Source organism: Ptiloglossa arizonensis, chromosome 5, assembly GCF_051014685.1.
Source record: "Ptiloglossa arizonensis isolate GNS036 chromosome 5, iyPtiAriz1_principal, whole genome shotgun sequence".
Taxonomy (NCBI): Eukaryota; Metazoa; Arthropoda; class Insecta; order Hymenoptera; family Colletidae; genus Ptiloglossa; species Ptiloglossa arizonensis.
In genome coordinates this window covers 9,052,201-9,076,154 of record NC_135052.1, presented here as the reverse complement: position 1 = coordinate 9,076,154, position 23,954 = coordinate 9,052,201, and the positions used below count along the sequence as shown (strand labels likewise).

The following is a 23,954-nucleotide window of genomic DNA, read 5'->3' as shown; positions in this document are numbered from 1 at the left end:
AACGGAATTCACGATCGCGATCAAATAACCTAGAAAATAACACGTAGTTTTCCGTCGTGGTAGAGGGAACCGTTTCTGCTGGAAAGGACCAAGTCTAATGGAAAATTGATCGATCTTCTTCGGACGGACGATCGTCGTGTTTTGAGCCACTTTTTGAACTCCTACGGAGTGGTATCGATTCCTCTCGGAAACGGATTTGTCGGGAGTTTTTCTTCCGTGTAGACGAAGAAGGAAAGGGACGAATACAAGTTTTTCAATAAAAGTTCCGTCCCGGTTTTGCAAAGTGAATCAAACAAGCGTATCAATCGGCCTTTCCGGGTTCGTAAGTTGGACCGAGCTTATCGGTGTTCAAACTCCTAGAGAATTTCTGTTCTGCTATCGAATGTTGCATATTTTAATTAATTGAAAAATAGAAACGAGCAAATTTTTGTTACCAGCGATTGTAAAAATGTCGAACGAAGCATAAAGATTCAGTGGTAAACAACGAATATCATTTTTATCCGTTTGGTAAAAAACAAATTTTTATATTCATTTGTACCAGTATATTTTCGAGTAGAATTGTATCGCTCTTTGGTAAAATTTGATTACGAATGTGCAAACGCGCGACGTGCACGATACAAAAACCTCCTCTAGAATTGTAAATTTTGCATCGAAATAATTTACATTTTTATCTGGAAAAATTACACGTTTCCTACGCTGTAGCAACTGTTCGATAACATCTTTAACGGGAGGAAGTCGATATAAGCAGAAGTGACGTATAATCGCTTTTCTATCGCGATTACACGAATAATTATATCACAACGAAACCATGTAACGACCACTCCTGGTTATCTGCTGTTTCGGTTTTATTTTGACGCATTGTGAAGCCTGCGCTCGAAGTAACAAGGACGATTGCACGTAACTTTAGAGGCAATCGATTAAATCTTTCGTTAACTAATCGCAGACTTGTTCAATTCGAAAGTTTCGCGAGTTCCTTTGATATATCCCACTTGATTTCACGCTGTACGTATTTTGGAATATTTACAGAAGAGAAAAGGTAAAACAAAATGTAATTACGTTTACAATGTTGAATACATAACTTGTAGTATTTTTTTAGTATTGACTGTTTAGTATTTTAACATTTTTAACGCTACGCAATATTCTTTGACAATTAAATAGAAGAAAGTTTAAAAATATGGAGTTTACATCATAATGTTTGAATATGTGGTATTATTATATTCTATACTTATTAGATTCGTATATAGCCTTATACTTTTCTGTTTATTAAATTACGATTGCTCGTACCAGATACTTTTTCATAAAAAATATTTGATAAATACGTACAAAGAAATATCTTGATATAAATATAAATAAACATAAGTATATATTTAACAAGAACAAAGAATATGCATTCACGAAGGGATGCTCGATTACTTTCGTTTCAGCGATGAAAATACGGTTTCCTTGAATTTTACAGTTGTTTGGTTTCCTCGTGGATCGCTCACAGTAATGTGCGTTTGCAATCAGCTTCGTGTCTCCTGCAATTTTTAGACACATGGCTCTACACTCTCATCGAGCAAGAAGGGTTACTGGACATAAGACTTTCAGAGCAATTCTTCGAAGCGTTGTTGCATGTTGCAGTTAGATCATTTCGGAGTTCAAACTCTCTAAACTCCAGTTTTATTATAATTAAATGCATCGATTTATCTAACCTCTTATTAAATCTCGAGGTTAGATTTAGGAGCGACTATGTCCAAGCTTCGACCTAATTATTATACAATTGAAGAAAAAGAGCGAAATATACAAACAGAGATTGCGATTCGTGAAACTTGATTTTCTTTTAATAAAAATAAAAAAATCTGTCAAAGAGATTGAAATAGTCGTGTATTTATTTATAAATCAAGCGTTCAAGATTATTGAAACAAATTAGTATCGGTAGATAAATATTATGAACGCGTCATCGACACAAGTAATTAACACGTACACGGTTCGCGCTTATGAGCCTGAATACAATTTCAACGTGCAAAAAGTTTTGTCGATTTTCATGATAATAAATGTTCCACCTTCTTTCCTGAACGATGCACGTTATTATATCCGTGATATACGTAACTTCGTTTCAGAAGTTTTAGAAACGTTTTTAGTTTAATCGTATGACCGATGTTTGTTTAAAAAAGTCCTGACTCATCCGTGGATCGGGAGACTTGGAACGTGTTAAATCGTTTCCCCGCCTAAACGAGGTATCTGTGACGTGATTGTAAAAATTATCACTTAACAGTCGCCTGCACGTTGAACCTTTACATTGTATATTCAACTTCTCCCACCGACTCAACTACGAGGTGATCTTCAAGCGAGTAGTTATGCCAGTTGCTTCATCACAGTTGCTTGGTACGTGATTCTCACTTGCGACCTTTTTCTTGATTGCCTCGTAGCCGTGTCGTTTAAGCGAGAGAACGGCCTAAGGCACACGCATACTTTATTCAAGATGTGCTAACATTCCACCGTCACGTAATAAGCAATTTCTAATATTATTTCTTTATAAAATTATTATTAATTTCTCTATACTATCAGAAATGAAGTTTTACCAAAATCAATAACATTTGATACAGTCGTAACGAACCCTTTATTATCTAACTTTTTCGACCAACCGTGTGTTAGTTAACTTCAAAACGATCAAAATATGTTCTGTAAATATTTTTTGTTTCATACTTCGACTTATCTAAATGCACACCTTTTCGTTCGTCTCACCCCATGAAATTTATAGCTCGTTTTCCTTCAATTTAGAATATTCTAAATATAATTCAAATATAATTCGTTGGAAAACGAATTGTTCCCGACTCTTAGAAATGTGAAATTTTAATTTCATTTACCGAGTAAATATTGATCGCTTAGATCGCGTCGATTGTGTATTAAATTGCAATAATTAATCACGTATTCGGACGTGTAATGTACAAATTCGTGGCACTTGTCACTGAAATTCGAACAAAGATAATACAGTTCGATATGCATAGCGCTGTGTCGTGTACGCGATATTCGTAACAGATGACATATTTGTATAGTTTAACGCAAAACCACGTCGATAGGTGTTCACGCTGTCCTGGACAGTCATTTCGCGCATAAGTAAGCAATTGTGATACGTTAGACCGTTGTATAACATTGCACTTGTATAACGTGGTTAAGGAAGAAAAAAATGTGAAGACCCTCGTATAACGTGATACAAAAAATTGCAGCGGCCCTTGTATAACGCGGTAGATAAATACGTATTTGCACAGCACCACTCGACACCGTTCTCGCTCCTCCTCTCTTTCCCCCACTCTTGTGTCTTCCAATCCTTGAGTTTCGTTTAACACGAAACATATCCCCACATTATACGAGTTCCGTGGTATTGTCTTCCGCCAGTTTTTGTCACACTGCACAAAGTTTCGAATAATACATTTTGTTTCTTCCTTGATCGATTCTTTATCGTTAAGAATAATCGTGCGTTAGAAATATACCTACCCCCGCTTGTACACACTTGAATCGATTCTATTCATATATTCGAGGATTGTATCGATTTTTCTAGGCGTCGACCTTTTTTTTTATTTCGGGTCGAGATAGAGATATTTGCGTGTACTTCACATCGGAGAGAGTACTTGTAAACGGGGTACACCGGGAACGAGAGAAACAGAGCAACGAGAGAAATACAGTTACAGCAAGTGAGAAAAATAAAATAAAAGCGAGTGAGCTTCGACCTTCGTATCGAGTGTGTTCGGTGGTTGACAGTTGAAGGCAATAACACGATAAGACACCGACGTTGGATGAGTCACTCACCAACAAAAATGTAAATTTTTTTAATTTTCATTATGTTTCCACGAGATTATTACCAGTGAATCGGTCAAGTTTTTTTTCTATTTCCAACGAAAACGAATTTAAACACGATCTGGCGCAGACAGTTTTTAATTAACAAAATTGGAAATTTTTGAAAACCGATTCGAGTAACTTGTGATTAAAAATAATCCGATCGATGTGTTTGGACTCATTTTCATCGGGGAAACACCGTCGATTCGTCAATAATACTTTCACGAAGATATAATAACAAATGTAACAATTTTAATTGTCAGTAGTGGGTGAAATTCAATACTCGGTATATTTTTGACTATTACAAAGAACCAATTTTTTACTACAGATTAAAACTCGATAAAAAAACGATTGATTATAGTAATAAAGTAAACTTGAAAATATTCGTTCCTCGAGCATCCATTATTGATATATTTATACATAGCATGGCGAGAAGAATCGATTTACGCGAAGAAAAGAACAGTTTAAATTTGATAAAAGAGTGTTAATTGCAATTGGTGAATGGTTCGTTACACTCGTGAAAAATATGAGATCGTAGGAAGATTTTATTAAATTACTCAACTGTTTTCTCTACCGTATGTTTCTGTCTACGACGAAGCAGGAAGTACGACCCGTCCCAGTTGCGTGACTCACTCTGTATTTAGTAATCAGTTATTCACAGAAGACGTTCCATGGCTGAATGTTACATGGGCCAATGTCTTGCACACTGTCAATATGACACGGATACAATAACAAAGAACGAAAAATTATCCACACGATTCTAAAACCGATTAGACTCGTAGTACTGATTGAAATTTGAAATAACGGTTGATTCCAAGCTACCGGGTTCTCGACAGATTTAAATTCAGTTTCAAATCTATTACGCGTATAACGAAGTTTATACCGCGAATTTCAGAATTACGTGTACAACATTCGAAAGCTGAAACAAGTTTTACAGTGGACTTTATAATAGCCTCGCTGACCCCCGCGTTTACATCACTGTTACGCCTAGCATACGCTTCTATTCTGTTTCTCTCGCAGTTCTCTTTGTTATCTGGTTTGCCACTTTTTGTGTCGTTTGTATAATAAAGGTGATATTACATTTTTTTGCGACCGTCAACATAGTGCAATGTCTTGTTACGAGCGAAAACCCCGGAAGCCTTTGAAATTTACGTATTTTCATAAGCTGGAAGCCTTTGAGGTAATAACTACTTTTATTATGCATAAAGCTCATCCATGCATATGCAGATTTATGCTTTTCCTTACCCGTTTTGTAGCTCGGGGTAAAAACTACCAGACAAAAGACTCTCGACACGTGATCATTATATCTTACGTCCGGATCGTTTCTCAGTGTACACCTTTTTCTCTGTGCTATAGTCAGTTTCCATAAAAATCGTGTAACTCGTTAGGTAGCGAATCAAAAGTATTAATCACCAATTTATTTAGTAAGAATGAATACAATTGAACAATAATCGCACACCGGTGCAAGCAAACCCGAAACATTGAGTTCAGATCGATAATATAAGGGTAAACGTACAAAAGTTGAAACTTACGCGAGCAGTTACGAAGCGCTACTTGCACCCAGATCGAAAGTTCTAAGAGTTCTAGTCTGTATAATTTAAAGGCTCCGGGAGTTCAAGTCTAAATGTTTGTATAGCCCTACCGGTTTAATGAGTTCTGAGTTTCCAAACTAACATATGGAAACGTACGCTAATGTTTGTGATTTCTCTCTTCGAGACGATTTTGGCGTTTGCGTAAAATTTTCGTACCAAATCTTGATTAGAATTTTCGAGAATTACGAACAAGTGATACTGTTACAGCACGGAACGAGTTTGTGGAAATCGTTGGAACGTTAAGAACAATTTATCGAGTATATTTACTCGACACCGAGAATCACGGTTAAAGTAACGATTGAAAACAGGAATCGAAATTGAAGTAACAATTTCAGGAAATAATTATTCGAGATAATATTTGCTAACGAAGAAACATTCGTTTCGATTCATTGTTCGAAAGTACAATTACGAAGTACGTTGTCGAGTTTCCATTTCCAACTTGTAAATGGAAAATTAATGCACTCTGTATAAATGTGAAATGAATGTTTCGAATAGAATCGCGTTTCGTTAATGTTCAAATAAATAAGCATTATTCTAACGACCGTTGGAATCTGTTCGTCGGTACTGTACCTTCGCGGATAGTTTTACATTTTATTTAAAATCCCGCGCGGCTCGATGTTGGTGTCCCGCAAGCCTGTGGGCGTCTTAGTGATAAAAGACGTAGGGAAAGTTAGTGGAGCATGTAGCCGCATCCCGTATCCGGCGAAATATCATGCCACGAACAACTGCGGCTTCTGCCATGCCACGAACAACAATGGAACATCATTGTGGAACAGGTGGTCACGAGCCGTTGATCTCTGAACCGCCGCCTTTAGCGATGGGGATAAGCCAGCGTGAGCTGTGTCGAATTAACAACGAAAAATATTTGCCTTTCGAAGCGTGAAAGTGTTCGATTTTGTAACGCTTGAACAGAGACCGGCCAAATTTCTTTATTCAAACACGAGTAAACGCTGAAATACACGATTCTGTAATTCGAATTCTAATTTATATCCAGCGAGTAACTGATCAAAAATCATTTATACATATTCTTTTGATCTCTGAACGAATAGAACCCGCCCCGTGCACGCGTACTGTATTTGCACGGGGAAATTCACCGTGGAAAATAAAACAATTTTCTATTTTTTTCTTTTATTCTTCATATACAATAATACAACAGAAATGTGTGTGTTTTATCTAAAAAGAATCTACAATTAAAAGATAGAAGGTAGAAAATAAAAAAGCGTTGCTAAATACGGGTGTAAAAACCAACAGCAATTTTGTTCTTTTAAAAATAACATCCGCGAAATTATATTCTTAATTACATTTACACGCGAATTGAATATATGAATTTTGCGCTGTACATTGATTGTAAAGTTATCGAGGAACGCTTACGAAATACGTTTTCTTGGACGCAAAATATAGCAATCGGTAATACTTTGCTTTAATAATTTGGTAGCTCGTAATAATACATTGCAGGATTTTCTCGACGGTGAATTGTTGGTCCATTGTTGCTTAAAAGAGACGGTGTCCGTGTGCCATTTACCGTTTACCATTCCTTTGACATTCTGATACACCAAGATCGTCAAAGTTCGATTTCCGATACATCTGTTTTTAAAGTAGCTATTGTGTACCTAATTTTCTGTTACATATTAAACAAGTATATACTTGGTGATACAAGCTTCTTTCTACGTTTGTCTCTGGCTTTATCCGTCGAGGTTTCTATTCAGAGATCTTTCGTGAACATTAGTCATCGCGACGCGGCACGAATAAAAAGTTCGTTATCGGTCTCTGAAGACTCGGTGACCGGCGTTAAAAAATCATTCCTATTGAGTGTTCAACCTTATCTTCCTTTATACGTTTCTTACCGCATTTGTCATCAATTATTCAGATTTACGTTTCTTTGCAACTGCTTGCAACGAATAAATCCTATCGCTCGTAAACTTTTATGTAACATTAACGTCGCTGGGAATTTTATAAAATAGTAGGTTCACTTTTTACGTTATAATTTGAACAAATGTCGAGGACCACTCCGAGACTCGTAAAACTGACGCTCTATTAGCCCTCCAGTACTGTTGCCTAATTTGAAACACGAGCACTGCTGCTAGGTGCACTGCACTCGGGCTTACCACTTAGTTAGCGGTTTGTTAATGGTCGATACAATTTTCCTAAGCAATTAATGCAATTTATAAAATACGGAATAAAATGCGAGAATTGTATTCGTACGTGAACCGTTCAAACAATTTCAACGGAAAAGCTATAAATTGTTCAATAATTTTATTTACGAGAAATGAAACACAGGGTGTTGATGGGATTTCGAAACGACAAGTTATCGACATTTAAAATCGCTACAATAGCACCAAAGAATTAAGACAATTTAACGTATCTCGTGTCTTACATTGATTAATAAAAGAAACTCGACAAAATTTTGGAAATTTTCCAACATTTTTCGTGCCGTCCAGAGGATGATTTCTTTGCAATAGTTTGACAGATAACCTTGTTTACTTTTGTCACTATACCTTTCCCCTGATACTTGCTTTTATTTCTTCTATACATTTCTACTATAATACACTACGCATTTTTCTCTTTATACAAATCTATTGTTATTTACTCTCTACATATACATATACTTTTCTCTCTATACACATATATTGTTATTCACTCTCTACATATACATATACTGTTTCTTTCTCTCTCTATACATACCCAAATTGTCATTTTTCCTCCTTACGTTACATACTGTTATTCTTTCTCTCTATACACACAAATTGTCATTTTCTCCCCTTATGTACACATATCGTTGTTCTTTCTCTCTACATACGTACATTGTTATTTTTTCTCTCCTTCTTTGCAATTTATGCGAAAACTTACTAAATAAGTAAATTTGCTTCACGAGGAACGGAACGTTTCTCCCGAATATCTCTGTTTCCAACGAAGGAACGAAATCCAACATTTCACGTTCTCTTCGATAGGAAAAAGTTGCGAGGGGGAGGCGCGGTTGTACGTACCGAGCGCGCGACGGTTCAAAGTACTCGAAACCTAAATAGTTAATGAACCGTGGGACAGGAACGATTGATTCGGGCGTCCATTGGACAGATCGTGAAATATTAACGAGCCTCTCGAAGCCCCTCGACGTGAAACCGGGCGAAAGTGTGCACGCGGAATGCAGGAAAATTTACACGCTCGAGTTGCGCGAGCTCGCTCTTCCATGTGCAACAATGGGCCTTTAATTATCCGCGATTCGCCTGTGCCCCTATTAGCATGCAAATTAAGGAAGTCGAGTAACGCGATTCTATGGCTGCTGTCCGTAGAACGAGCGAGGGGGGTTACAGAGGGATAATGGGGAGGGGGGGAGGAGCACACGGTGTACGAAAGGGGTTGAACGAAACGAGAACAAAGTGAACCAGGAGGATCGTGCACCCGAGAGGAAGGAAGATGGAAAAGCGAAGAATCGGTGAAGAAGAAAGGGAAATGGCGTGGAATAACGAGGAAGATCGAGAGACCCAACGAGGAGAGATGAAAAGTGAACAGACACGATTAAGATCGCACCGAGAAGGAGAGAAAGCGAAAGCGATGGAAAGTTGAAGCGCGGAACGAAGAGAAATAAGGGAAGAAATTGAAAATAACGGTGGGCATTGGCCGATCGAATTCGATCGACTTCGCTGCAGCCGACACCTCTGCAACCCCCGCTTAATGATCATGTTTGACGATACGATGCTCTGTGTTTATACGGATCGTAAAATTAAATTGTAGTCGCATCCCAATTACTGTTGGGCTACGGTTCGTTGTACAATGACCAGAATTACACGAGATGTCAGTGATTACTTTACGAGGCTTAACGAAGACTTACTTCGCAAAGAACAGTTACCTGTGTGCGCGAAGACCGACGTACTTTATCCGAGGAAAATAAGAATCTTGGAAAATTTGTCCCTCGATGAATATGTATATTTGAGAGAATGTAAAATATTGGGTTGTTCGGAAAGTGATTTTCCAAAATGGAGAATATGTAATTTAATGAAATGTTTGTACACTTTAATGAAATCGTGTTTCATTTTCATAAAGAAAAAACAAAACGACTTTCCGAACAACCCAATAAAACTTTGTTTCGTAATGTCTTCGAAAGGACCGAGGCTGAGCAAATCCGGAATGAAACGTCTAATTTTTAAGCTCGTATCGTATTTTCGTAATTTACGTACGTGCTGTATCGAATCATCTAAAGTACACATTTTTGAGCGGAGCTAAGTACGTATTCGTCGGTTTAGAATTGTATCTTTGAATTTCGAATTGTATATATTGAATTGGAGATGATGTAACGTTTATAAGTAACGGTAGTGGTAAATAAGAAAGTGCCCGAAGAAATACTTAAGGATGACTCGAGAATGGAGATGTTCTGATTTCTACTAAAGTGTTCCTGCGAAATGTTTCGATCCTTCGAGGCCACTTTCCGCCCGTGAGTGACGTTGCAAACTATTTCTTTATACTTTTTTCTTTGGATTCACGGGCAATCGCGATTGGTCGTATAAAAGAGAGTGTTACTGTACGTATAATTTCTGTACATATAATACATTGGGTTGTTCGTAAAGTCATTTCGTTTTCCAAAATGGAGAATGTATAATTGAATAAAATGTTTATACACTCTAAAAGAATCGTGTTTCATTTTCACCAAATAAACGAAATGACTTCCCGAACAACCCAATAGTATTTCATTAACAGCCGTGAGATATTTTATACCTTTGTTACATATGGAGAGCAAATTCCTAGTGAAAAGAGATAGAATTGCAGAGTGGATAGGTGGTGTAATAGGATTTACCCCTCAGTGACCTCGAATGGTCAAAATATTTGGTGGTACTATTGAACGATTGTTTCAAGGGTTTCGTAAACCCAACAATTGGCAATTATCCTTTAAACTCGTAAACGCACTCGTATCGCGTTTCGGTGATGCAAGAGTGGAATTAATACGGAAAAGGTAAAAAGTTAAAAACAAAATACCGGCGGAAATCTGATAAGTCTTTAATGGAAGAAAGAAGACGGAGAGAGAGAAGTCGGAAGTGCAGGGGCAAGAACAGTTGACACGGCGCTGTTAAGAGAAATAATTTACTAGAAAGTAGAAAATAAGAGGAAGAAATTCGAGAAAGAAACACGGTAAAAAGTATGAACGTTGGAAAATTTGAAAACTTCGATACAGGGAAAATAAAAAGAAGGGGATATAGTATGTTAACACGAAGGGATTCTGCGAGGAAGTTGAAAACTGATTACAAAGTTTGAAGAAAGAAATATACAAGTGGAAGAAGTTTAATAATAAAAGCAGCGAGTGGCGAATACATGGTAAATGCATGGGGAGATAAAATAATGGGAAATGAGAGGGGGAAGATGGTTTCTGATCGAGGGAAATAAATTTATCGATAATGAAAAGATATAAAAGAGCGAAGGAAATGAGCCGTAAATAATGTGAGGGTAAGAGAAACGGAATTAGAGATAATGGGGATAATTGAATAAAAATATTTGTGATCGGGGAAACTGGAGCATTGAAGAAAGATATATGAAATGTAAACGCCGCGAAATGTAAACTCATAAAGTATGGATGGAGTATAAAAATGAAAGCAACCGAGAAAAGTATGTCGCGAGGATGAAAATATGATAAATAATGATGCGACTTGAAACTGAAAACTTAAAAATGAAAAAGAAAAGGCAGATGGAATTAGAGAAAGATGAACACAAAAAAAAAAGAAAGATAAACGGAGCAAGAGTATAATTTTCCTTTCTCGGCGCAATTTCACCTTAATTTATCTGTTAAACAGTACGGAGAGCAGAGGGAAATTAGAACAGACGAAGAAGGATCGAGATGTTGCAAAAAAATGAACGAAAAAGTACGAACGCGTAGGTGCACGTGTTCCGTGTTTTTATAACAAACGATAGATCGAGGTGCACATCGACACGCCATCACGGTTATGAATGCAACTGTTTCCGATGCATCGTGGATGCAATTCAAATAGAGTGCCACGTTTCTCCCGAATAGAATTGCGAAACGCGATCACTTCGGTGCACTCCATATTTCCCGAAACACGAGGTAGACATTCGTTGTCGCGAGATTTCTCAAGGGATTCCCTTCCTACGCGTGCAACAATAATTTTAAGCGAAACTAAGTCTCATTTTCGTAATTGTGCCAATGTCTTTGCCAATATTACGTTCGCGTGGATACATACGTACGTGCTATATAAAATCATCTAACCGCTGATAAACGAGATACCGTTTATACCGTATAAGAAGATACCGTAGCAAAAAGTAAAATGCAAGAGCAAATCTTGCGTAACGCGAAAAGTTTCTAAACGAATAACAAAATTGAATTTATGAGCACACTTCTGTATAAAAAGGATTTAATGGAAGCTTCTTTATCTTGTTACAGAGTGTATGGAATGCTCCCACGTGTATATACTTGTACGGTGTTATTTCGGTTACGAACGATTTAATCTAGCGGTATGTTAATCTAAATGTTGTGTTAATGTACGATGTGATACCATGAATTGTAATGTTTGATATGTTACTCTTGTCTCTTAAGAAGTAAATTGAATACAATGGTTTTATAGAGTTCTTGAAGTGTAATTACGTAATTTTTTGTTCGAATATTTATTGAACCGCGAACAAGAATACCACAATAATTATGTATATACATTCATCATCGTGAAAATCAATACATAATCGTTTCTATTTTTATGGAGAATACAAATTATGATTAAGTACTAATACAAAGATGTAACAATATAGTATGTAATACATTATTCGAACCTAGGAATAAAATTGGATACCAAATGTTCGTCAAAAATAAGCACGATCATTTTTTGTAATTTCTGCTCGTGCGTGAATTAACTTTAAAATAAGAATACGAAATAAATGAAGTAAGAATGTTTTCTTTGTTAAAACCAAGCCGATTGAACGTTGATACTATTACGTTTATTGTTAACACGGAGAGAGTACCGTACTCCATTCGAGGCAAATTGGAGTAAACTGGTTTATTAGAACGAGAAACTTTCTGTGGAAAAGTGTACATGTAAGAAATAAAAGGCATCACGGTCATTAATTTATTGCTTATACAGGAAACACGCGAGCCGGTAGTTTCGTTTCAACTTTATAGCAACAGTTTCTAAGCTAATATCGATCTTCATCCGCATACCTAGAAGCTTTCATGTCAATACCATTCGGCGCATAAACTGAGTCATTTTATAGCGAGTGAATACGTTTATGTCAGTATCAACGCTACTAACTGTAAATTATGTACATCGTTTTCATACGAAGAACACGAGATTTAAATAATTCGAAAGATTATGAAACAGGGTTACACTTTTTTGTGGAAATAAACTTGCCAACGTAATGGTCACTGAAATTTTCTCCTCTCGTAAGGAAATAATTTTCATATCGATGTTTACAATCATTTTTTACGAAACTAGTCAATTCACATTCTTCGGATATTTATAGTGAATTTGTACAATGCAGGCAGTTAGAACGATGATGTTTCTGTCTGCAAAGGATGCGTGCAACAGAATTCGTTCTCGCGAAAGAAAGAATGGAAAATAATAGTTCAACTAGCATTATCTTGAATCGCACGAGAAAGAAAAGCATACAATTAGACAACATTAGAGGAGAGTAAAGTGTCGTGATGGTGACACGTGTCTTGTAAACGTATTGTACTCATTTGTGATTCATTACTTCCACGATTACCACATCGTGAGTGATAATTTTGTTGCATTCGCTTTTTAATCGTAAAATATCTATTTCGGTTAAAAACAGAGCGGTATCGGTACAATAAATTATTTCAATATTCTTGGAAAATGGTTGTATCTTAGTATCTTAATGATTTTTGTTTTTAAAAAACGTTTATTGTGTTTGGAGTATTATTGCTGGTCCTCTCGAGATACTGTATAGATGATGTTTTTTTCGAAACTGTAAATTCCTCGATGGTGAATGAACGTTCAGTGTATAAACAAATACCATGGATGCTTCTCATCGAGTACAAAGAAAACGAATAAGTGTGGCAGTATGGTTGCGAATGTCTTGCAAATACAATTGAACTTGTACGTTCAAATCGGAGTTAAAGTGCAAGTATTATTTTAAAAAATATCTCGCACGAAACGCACTCTTCTAATTTTCATTTTTCAACGGAATATTTTCTATAGATTTTAGAGTTTCCATTATAATGTCATTATTTATAAAATACGATATTTTCTATAGAGTTACCGTCGAAACGATGAGATAAATATCATATGGAGTCAACACTGTGAAAAGTGAACAATTACCGGTCATCGAACCGTTTAATGAACTATTCTTTTCTCAAATAATATATAGGTATCGATTCCATTATCGCTCCAATATCGAACAAAAAGTTTCAACCGGATACGTCACATTGGAAATCATCCAATATATTTCCCCTGTGAGCCATTTGGTTTAAAATTTTAATCAGTATTTTTTGCGAATAGTATGAAATTTCATTCAAATTGTATTTAACAAACCTTCGATAAATATATCATTCTGACTGGCATCGCGGACATATTAAAAAATATTCGAATAAAGGTTTCAATGGCTTTGGGTTTTTCATTGAATTCCTACGAAATATATGGGATGGTAGCCCAATTCTCTTGGGTAAAAGGCGTGTATGGAACGCGCAATAGCTTTTTCTATTATCGTGAGAAGAGCAGTCCAATCAACGAGGACAAAGAGCGCGAAAGTGAAAGGGCGTTGGCGGAAAATGCAGCTTTAAATGCGCTACTCTGACTCGGAGAGTTCTCGCAAGCACGGTGATTGAACCATTATCCGACACAATGATTGTTGTTGCGCAACTGCAGCTCGCGAAATGAAAAGCGCCTCGGAAAGATGTATCACGTCATTGAGAAAAATGTTTGAAAATATCGGTTAACGAATCGGAGAGGTGTCCACTCGTTGTATCGATCGGGCTGAAATTATAGCAGACAACGTATAGAAAAAATTCGACACAATATAGGGCATGCAGCGGTAATAGTTCGAGAGAGTATAAACATAAATATACAACGTGCTACACTGCCTCCCGGATAACTGATAGCCTTGCATGCAACGCTCGATAAGGACAGATGAACGAGCGAGATCGATTCTTATCGCGTGCACGACGAGTCATTCGCTGATGCGAATTAAAATTTTTACATATATCGATTTATTTTCGCGAGAGTACTACCAACGGATCGGTGATGCATTTCCGGTGAAAATGAATCCGAACACGACCTCGTTCGGACTAGTTTTTATTGTACGAAATTGAAAATTTAAAAAAAAAATGATTGGAGTAATGTATAAATAAGATTAGCCCGAACGAGGTCGTGTTTGGATTCGTTATCATCGGAAAATAACGTCGATCTAAACTTGCGACGGTATATTGGAAATTAATTAAATAGAAATTGTTACTCGTGAATAAAATTCGATTTAGTATTAACGATCTATCGCTCTCGTTTGTATCGGTGGATTGTCTGTGATAAATAAAAAAATAATGATAGTGTCAACTTCGATTTACTTATCGGGTAAAAAATCTGATTAGATATTCGGGAGACAGTATGTGTACAAACATATTTACTCAGGCACAAGACACGATTTAAAAGGAAGAAAAATAAGTATATACGTGATTCATTATTTTCTTGGGTATTCTCTAGATTTAATAGTTGTTAATCACTTTTACGGCGATTTACTTAATTTATATGCAAAACCTGAACTTAGTTTGCTTTACTCGTCTATTATCTGTTGCTTCGCTTGTTTTATATTACAAATCTTATATTTCTAAAAAAAAACTCTTGTCAATTCAGTACAGACATATTTAATTAAATTTACGTCGAGGACTTGTTATCCAATCATTTAAGAGCGCCATAGGAACTTCAATCCCTAATTATATAACCGTAGCAGGGTTTAGCATCATTATCTTGTTTAAAGATAATGTTATTTATTATTTTTCAATTTCTTTAGAATATAATATTATAATATACATATCTTGCATTGTATTTTCTTTGTAATAAGGGTTGTCAATCCTTGCTTTATCAAGTACTACTAATGAACAAATTGACAGAAAATATGTTTACAATTTATTATCCATATATTGTATGAGAGAAACTTGTACGACTAATATATTATGTAAATAAATATACAACTATAGAAAAGGTTATCCTGTTTCTCAGACCAACACGGCGTATAAAGTACTACGCACGCAAACGCCCTGCAGAATGAGAGTTCGTTCTCGCGACGGTTTAAGTTGTATTAATTTAATTGACAAGCCTTGGAGTCGACCTCCTTTGAGTGACTATCTAAACGATTCCTATGAGGTACAATGAGACTATCGTTTGTTATGTGTATTCGTATACACACACGTATGAATCACTCTCCAAATAGCAGACTAAACAATGTAATGCTCCTTAATTTTCATCGAGTCTATAAATATTACCGATAGGACGAATACACATCTATTTTACTAAATTTAAATTACCTTGATTATATAGCCTTCGAAACGTCGAATGTTACTACGATCCCACAAATAAAATATATTTTTTTACTAAATTTCCAATTCAAATAATATGCAAAAACTTTCGAGGTACCGAATAGCTTGCTAAGCGATAAAATCACTTAGGCGAATAATGGCTAAGAATGTTTGTCTTCCGCGTTATAAAACTTTATTACAGTCGTATATCGATAAAATGAACAACCGAAACGCTCTAACCGGTATATGAAAATATGAAAAAGAGGAATAGTTCGCATTCCTTTTGCCATTTCACCGTCAATCGTTTGAATGTCTTCGTTGACTTTCTATGTTTGAAAATTCCAGGCGTTGTTTCGATTTATCGACAGATTTTTTCAATACCCTCGCTACCTAAAAACTATCGAAGGCAAGAGCAAACTATGTCTAAAAGTATTTACATTCGGTTAACTCGAGTATTCGAGTTTGAAAGTTTAAGATGATCGATGTTTAAGGAAATAAAACAAATCGAGATAAATCGTACGATCCTTGTTATTGAAATTGCACACGTTACAATTTTTATCTGTCTGGAGAGACAATTCACATTTGTTTATCGAAGTCTTTAGCACGCGATACTTCTCATTCAGCATCGGATGACCATTACGTTTCATTGTGAACAAAATATTGACATTTCCTGTTTACTTACGATAGTTTCGAAACGAGACTATTGGTAAATTTTTTAACACTATCTTAGCCACGTTATTTGTAAATGTATTTCAGTTGGTCGACGTTACATTGTGTTTGATTTCCACCGATATGATCGAGATCGTACACACATGATTCAGCTTCTTTGTCCTCGGACTCGCATCTTCTCTCCCACGCACGAGGAGACGGTAGTCATCAAGAATTTGTAAATTAAGTCCTACCGCATGGGCACGATCGGAGAACTTCCATTTCGGAGGGAAAAATGATGTCACGATACAAATGAAATCATTATTTGGAACGAACGAACAAACATTGAAATTGATCCCAACCCATGAGTGTTGTATCGTTGAAAAATTGAACGGTAAACATTTATTCAGAATTTTAACGGTTCGTTTCGCGTTATGATACTTTCAACATAATTTAACAATTAAACGTAGACGTATACAGTCGGTATTCCCCAAGAGGTCAATTCGTGAAGAATTCAGATCGTTGATAACCTTGATGAATGTAGGTTTTACATTGTAGAACATCGTCCTTGTTTCTCCCGGAGCTACAATGCCTCAAAAATGATACACGACTCAAACGAAAGGAAGAGAATGTCTCGTTGAAATAAAACTGAAAGTTCATAAATTGATTTCCACTTTGAATTTCAATTGAACAATTTTGTACTTACAATAGTAGCCTCGTACTTGCGATAATAAACAAGTTTTACTTTCTTAAAAATTGTATAAAAACGAAACGAAGGTAGTACCCGGTGAAATAAAGATATTTCGTCGAATACCGATGTGTAATTACGAACGGGTTAACGAGACCAATATGCAAAAATTATCGCCACGATAATTATCCGTTGGTAATGAACGAGAAAAAGGTAACGGAAAACGATAAGTTGAAACTCGAGTGAGTTCGATGTGAATTCCGGTGAATCACCTCGAGCCTTGCACTTTGACATTTTATCTCACCTTGAATATAGATTGAGCAATCAATCTACATAAAAGTTCGTTGTGCCCAATGTGGAACGATAAACAAGTTCTCTGGTTACATGCCCTGTTAACTCAGAAAATTATGTCAAGTGAAGCTCGTTTCACTGCAAGTCTCGCTTCTTGTTTAGTTCTTTTAATGTCTTACCTCGGGAGATATAATGTTACGCTTTAGAACAATGTAAAGAGAAAGAACCTTCTGAACGACGTGCCCCAATTCTCTACTGTTTCTCGTAAAAGTGAATCTGAAGTGGTTACGAAGCCGATAAATGTTATACACGGATAAATCTACGATCGAAATAATATCTTCTAAGTTTGAGAATACGGTCGAATATTTTTTCAAATGAAACACGTGTGTTTTGTTTTTTTTTGCAATCGTTTTTAAACCGACAGCGTTGAGCAACCAGTTTTCTATTGGTTCCCTAAGTTCCCAAGAGGTTCAATCTATAACTTCATTTCGCGGTTATTTTTTGCAAGCATTGGTAGCTGTTGTTTTTCCTTTCTGTTTTAAAGTTTGCATTCGCACAAACTGTGCATTACTCATCCAGTAACTAAGGTTCAAGGTTATCCTTTCTCCACTAAATACACACTGGATACTGTATACACAGGATGAACCACGTAACTGCATCGATTATTTCTTTTAACTCGTACAATTAAGTTTAGTTGGATTCACGAGTTGATTTTAGTATACATTTCATAAGTCTTCTTTATGATATTGAATTTTGCATTTTCACAGTCGTCATTGACATTTCAAATGGAAGTTTACGATCTTCGTTTACCTTTTAACAAATACAGAGACTCTCGGAAATTCATCGAGCACTCTAACCTAGTTAGGCGAGTTCCTTGCGTAATGGCGTATTTTTACTTCAAATTACTATTTTGTTCAACATGTTTATTTCGTTACGTTGCTGATTTTGTCCGACAATTCTACGATTTGCACAAATATTCTCTGCACATTCGTGATTGAGGATTCCGGTCTGGAATCCTGAAAGCGATTTCACGATTTCCCTTTCCTTTTGCTGAGTTTTTAATATTTATAGTATACGTTTGAAGAGAATTATTATTGCAGAATGTGGCAGATCAGATCAAAAGGTGTTTTTGATGTTTCTGAAAACGTCATATAAATTTCAATTTGAAATAGTAAGCAAATTAACGTAGGATATTATTATTTTCATTTTTATCAAGGCGAATAACAATTACATTTAAATCTCGTCGGAACCGTAGTTCATAAGTTGTAATTATTTTCTCGCTAATTATAGATACTAATTTAAAATAATTGGTTTGCACTGGAAACTGATCTTCGATAGATGACACTAGAACTTGTACAAACGTAAGAAAGTTATTGAAAACATAATTTGAATATAACATATTCTAATATTAAAATGGTGCATCTATTAAAATAAAATATATACACATATTTAGAATTATTGTACGGACAATTACAAATAAAATTTCTTACCTGCAAGGAATAATAAATTTTTCTACACAATTTTCCGTTATATTATTTACCAGTATCTTTTTTCTCTTTTATTTTAATAACTTTGTACGTTATTTCTGCAAACGATTCGAATTTTTGTGAGATAAGAACAAAAATTATACACGTTTAAGTTTATTCGTATGCAGTTTAGCGAAGAAAATATTTTGAAATGTTTCTCTTAAGATTCTCTTAAAATTCTGAATCGTGTTTAGATTTATCGAAAATATATATTTTGTACCGAAAGAAACGTTAATACCAATGGAGGAAGGCAAGTGATTATTTATTGAACCGACAACACGGTTTTTACAAAGGAGTGTAAATCAAAATGTAATCTTCATTGCAGATTTCGCGAGGAGATCTAACGAACGGCGAGATGACTCGAAGAAGAAGAGCTCCTCTCGTGTTAAGAGTATGCATAGGTAAGAATACATTATAAACCAGTATTTATCGATCGATTTGCATAATTCATTGAGTCGCAAATACGTAATGCACATCCACGGAACAGCTTGAAGGTCGAGGTTACCCATTATTGCGATGTCTAAACGGCGTTTATCGATTGTTGCTTTTTATAAACTCCCCAGTTTTCGATCATCCAAATATTGAAATAAGACGATAATTCAGGCGGATAAAGTAGTGTGGGATAATTCGTGTAACATTGATAAATGAGATCTACGGTGAAACCCATTTAGAAAGATTAAGAAAACAACAAAAAATGAATAAAATCAGCCAACCGTAACACTTTTAAAAGTAATTGATGTATGTAATTAACAAGTCAAACTTAAGAAACTGTGTATTCTCTGCGATCTGAGGTTAAACTACATTTTGTAACGAATAGAGGTTTGTGTGTTCGTTTGTAATTGCATATCAGAAGGATCTCAGTCAATATTAACAATCACCTATTATATTTCGACTTTGGATTCGGATTCATTATCAGAATTCGCGTTAACGTAATTCTTGAAATATACAACTACGAATTTACAACTAGACTTACAATTTATTATTTTGAAATATCAAAAATACTCTAATTTAATTTACAATAATAATCTCTGTACAAGATTATCCGTTTACCAAACAAACATACCTGTACAATGATTATTATTATAAATCAGACCAAGGTGACCGTTAGGAACGATGTATCGGTTCCAAAAATTATCGTTAATCCTGATGCATCGATTTGTAGTGTTTGTAGATTTTACGATACCGATAATCCTTGGTAATTTCTTATGTTCTTCGGTTTCTTATGTTCATTTCTTACGTTCTTCGGTTCATCTGCTCCTCGTGGTCGTACAAACGTTCCTAATTTTGCGCTTTCTACGTATCAATGCAACTGCACCGCGCAACGAATATCTGTCACGATGAAAAGTAAATTACTCGGAGCAAGAATTTCGTCATAACTTTCACGTGCACGTAACGTACGCGATGAACGTTTCCATCGAAGCGAGCATTAGAGTCCGTCGGTGCATCCTGTTGCTTCGCGAAACCGTGATGCAAAAGGTTGCCAATCGAGGCGACTGCACGAACTGTGCAGGCACGAAGTACTGTTAGGATTGCTGCACCGTGCCGGACTGTAACTTAACTGTAACACTTGCCCTGACAATACGAATTTAGAGTTCAAACGAACGAACGAACGCCACATCGACCGATACTTTCAACATTCTTCCCGTTTCTCTGAATTTTATAACGTATTTCGCTACTTCCGCGATTGTTCACTTTCCGACCCATAAGGAAGGAAAGTAGTGCAATCGAGAGAAAAATAAATTTCGAAAACATTTATTTTGACGAAAGACTCAGTTTGAAGAACACTTGATCGCGTTCAGACTATCGAACGAGAGACTCTTTTTTAATATACGTGGGCATGTCCGTTACACACGATCGCGTCCAAAGAAACGTGAATTTCAACGAAACTTTTTATACAAATTTCACATTCTGATCTCGAGATCCGATTCAATTTTGAGGCAAAATGGATTCGTGGATAATGGTAGTTACTCTTGTAGTTTCTTCGATTCTTTCGACGTGTATTCATTAATACGTAGAAATTTAAAAGAACGATCGAAGTATATCTAACAGAGAACGATATTTTACGCAAGAGAGTTACGTGATTTTTTTTTTTAATCGAGAAATCGGTACAATAAAATATTCGTTACCGTTACTTTGTGACATCGATTCTTTTTATCTCGAAGTTGCAAACGGATGGTGTTTCTCGTTTAAACGTGTGAAATTAAATTTAATTCCTGGGAACACTTTGATACAGGTAGTTGTTCAAAAGAGACTCGGTTCGAGTGATCTTGCTAATCTAACCTGTAATTGATTTCTCAATTACGTTTCCATTCTCTCGCGAAATGAAATTTGCAGACCTGTTCGAGGAACTGCGCAACTATTACATTCGTAATTCATTCGGTTTATCGAGAATCGAGATGAAAAATAATGGTAGAATCGAGATCGAAAGTTTCCGGTATCCGGTTCATTCCGCCCAAATTGAAATTGAAAGTTTCTTTCAAAGTGGTCTTCCCAACCGAATCCATATTATTACTGGATGATTCGTTCCGAACTGATGACTTCACGAGGAACTTAGAACTAGAATCGAATCGATTAAAGAATTAGAAAGCGGCATTCTTTCTTGAACACGGGTACATTTGGTTCGATGCTCTAGGTAACACGGTTGTTAAATCGTTTCAAATTTCGCGCGATAATACGGGCAAATTTCGTATTTGCATATCGCGTGCCATGTAACAGCATTATATAAATTTATCCAACTACTAAATTACCAGAATACGACTGGTAAATGTTCATAAATTCTATCTCTACGAGCGGTATTAATTATAAATTATTCATCGGTCCTATCTACAAACAAATAAAACTCAATTTATACGTACTATAATTTTTCCTTACAATTTGTTTATAAAAGTACGAGAATAAAATTTGTTCGAAATCAAATGCATCGTAGTTTTAAATTTACGTACAAGTATTTTTTACTGTTTAGTATTATGGAAGTTAATTCGTCTTGGCTATGTATTATCGTAATTTAGAAAATTAACTCGTCAAACGTAGGTTTGATTAAATTGGCTGGAAAATATTCTCGATATTTCTTTACGACGTATTTTAGAAGGAAATTAGCCGTACAATTATACCTGGAGGTTTCTTCCAACTCTTGAATTTTATTCCATAGTTAATGTTTGTCACTGCACCTGGAGGTAAACAAGAAGGAATGCGAACCTTTTCGTATTTCACGAGAACTTGGAGGAAAACAACTCAGCTTCTCAATTCACCGTGCTTTCGTGCCTGGTTTGTAGAAACGATTATAAATTAAAGACGCAAAGCTCCGAAAGTACTTCTGAAAGAAATTCGAGCAGCAGTTTCTTCATAAATTGAATTGTTTTTAAACGTCTCGGGCACTGTTATTCATGGATATCTTAAAAAAAAAAACTAAAAATATAAATCGTGAACCATTTCAGAGCAGTTCCATTCGTAAACAATTTAGCGATCGACGCGCAAGTTTCTCAGAAGTCAGATGAATCGAATCCACTCTTCGCTAATTAAACCAATTTGAGCTACACTTCGAAAAAGAATATATAACATCGACTCAATTTTTTATTCTCACAGAGTTGACGCAGTTACCTTCTCATCCTAAATAAAACACGATCCGCTCGTACATTTTCCTCTGTTCAAAAATTCTTTCTACGAACACGTTCAGTCTCACAATTGCACCTGGATGATTATTAACGACGACACTTTACTTCTTCGAGCGGGGAAGCGTTGTATCGTTCGACAAAAATTATTATCCCATCGATTATTCCGATCAACGATTTTCTTGTAAGTTTGGCTGTAAGTTGGCGTTCGTTTCGACGTACAAAGTATTTACTACATCGGTGAAAGAGATACCACCGACCCAAGAAACGCGTGATAAAGTTCACGTTCAATTCGCTCGATAATGTTCTTCGTAACTGTCGCTCGAATCAAGTTGTCTTCACTGGAACGATACTTTGGAACGCTACCCGAAACAACTTCGAACTCGAGACAGAAGTCAACACACGATCGTGCCTATACACGTTTTCACGTAATCTGACCACATAGGCGGAGATCGGGTGCGCATACTTAAATCTTCCACATAATCCCGAGGTCTGTTTAACATTCAAAGGCACGCGAGCGTACACACTGTTGCATACACATTTTTCCTTCCGTTGCGTTGCAACGTAGAACGCGCAGCGAACTGTATCATAGAGTCCCATGAATTGCTGCGAAGCTGGCTGAGTAATTCCCGGCCAACCGGTTTTTAGATCCATTAAAAGCTTCATCTACGCTCCGTCCATTTTTATCGCGGCTTGCCGTGAAAGTCAGTCGTTGTTGTCGATATCCGGTTCCCACAGCATCTTCGTGGATCGTTTTGCGACGATACGACCCACGGCAGGGACACTCGTGATAGTTGGACGGTTTGGAAACCCTTTTCTCGCCGTTTAGCCAGAAATGGAGCAAGTTTTGCAATTAACATCGGTTGCCGCAACTTAACGATCACGTTTCTCGTTTTCATTGAGCAATCCACGGACTTCGTGGATCCGATCGTTCGGAGAATAGTAACAATAGTTTACTCGCTAAAATATAATTGAACGAGTGTCCAAACGAAAGGCGTGTGCCACGTCCAGCAAAATGTACAGGAAAATTTCGAAACGATTGGTGTAACGTGGAACCTTTCACTTTGGAAAATAAATAATAATCCAATAACGAGACATGTGTAAAACTTTTTGATTTCAAATAGAAAAATCGTGTCGCTTTTATCACACTATTTTTGTGTGATATGTATCGCACTATTTTTTTCTAGATACCCGTTCGAGTTTTTCAGAAATTATAATTTCATCGAACAACAAGGATGGCATTTTGTGAACATCGTAAATGTACAGTGTTGCAGGTCAATGTAATCATCGAGATATTAGTGAAATTTAAATAATCGTAGGATGTTGTCAGAGAGTGTA

At 36.2% G+C, this 23,954-nt stretch overlaps 1 protein-coding gene across 3 annotated transcripts in view; it reads left to right on the top strand.

Moving 5' to 3' along the window:
• LOC143146541 (uncharacterized) overlaps nt 1-23,954 on the top strand; it is a 75,727-nt gene that overhangs the window by 29,354 nt on the left and 22,419 nt on the right. For all 3 annotated transcript variants that reach the window (XM_076310905.1, XM_076310904.1, XM_076310906.1), the window contains exon 3: nt 19,334-19,409. In XM_076310905.1, coding sequence (XP_076167020.1) covers nt 19,364-19,409 — 46 coding nt within the window. In that variant the 5' untranslated portion in view covers nt 19,334-19,363. The remainder of the gene's footprint in view (nt 1-19,333; nt 19,410-23,954) is intronic.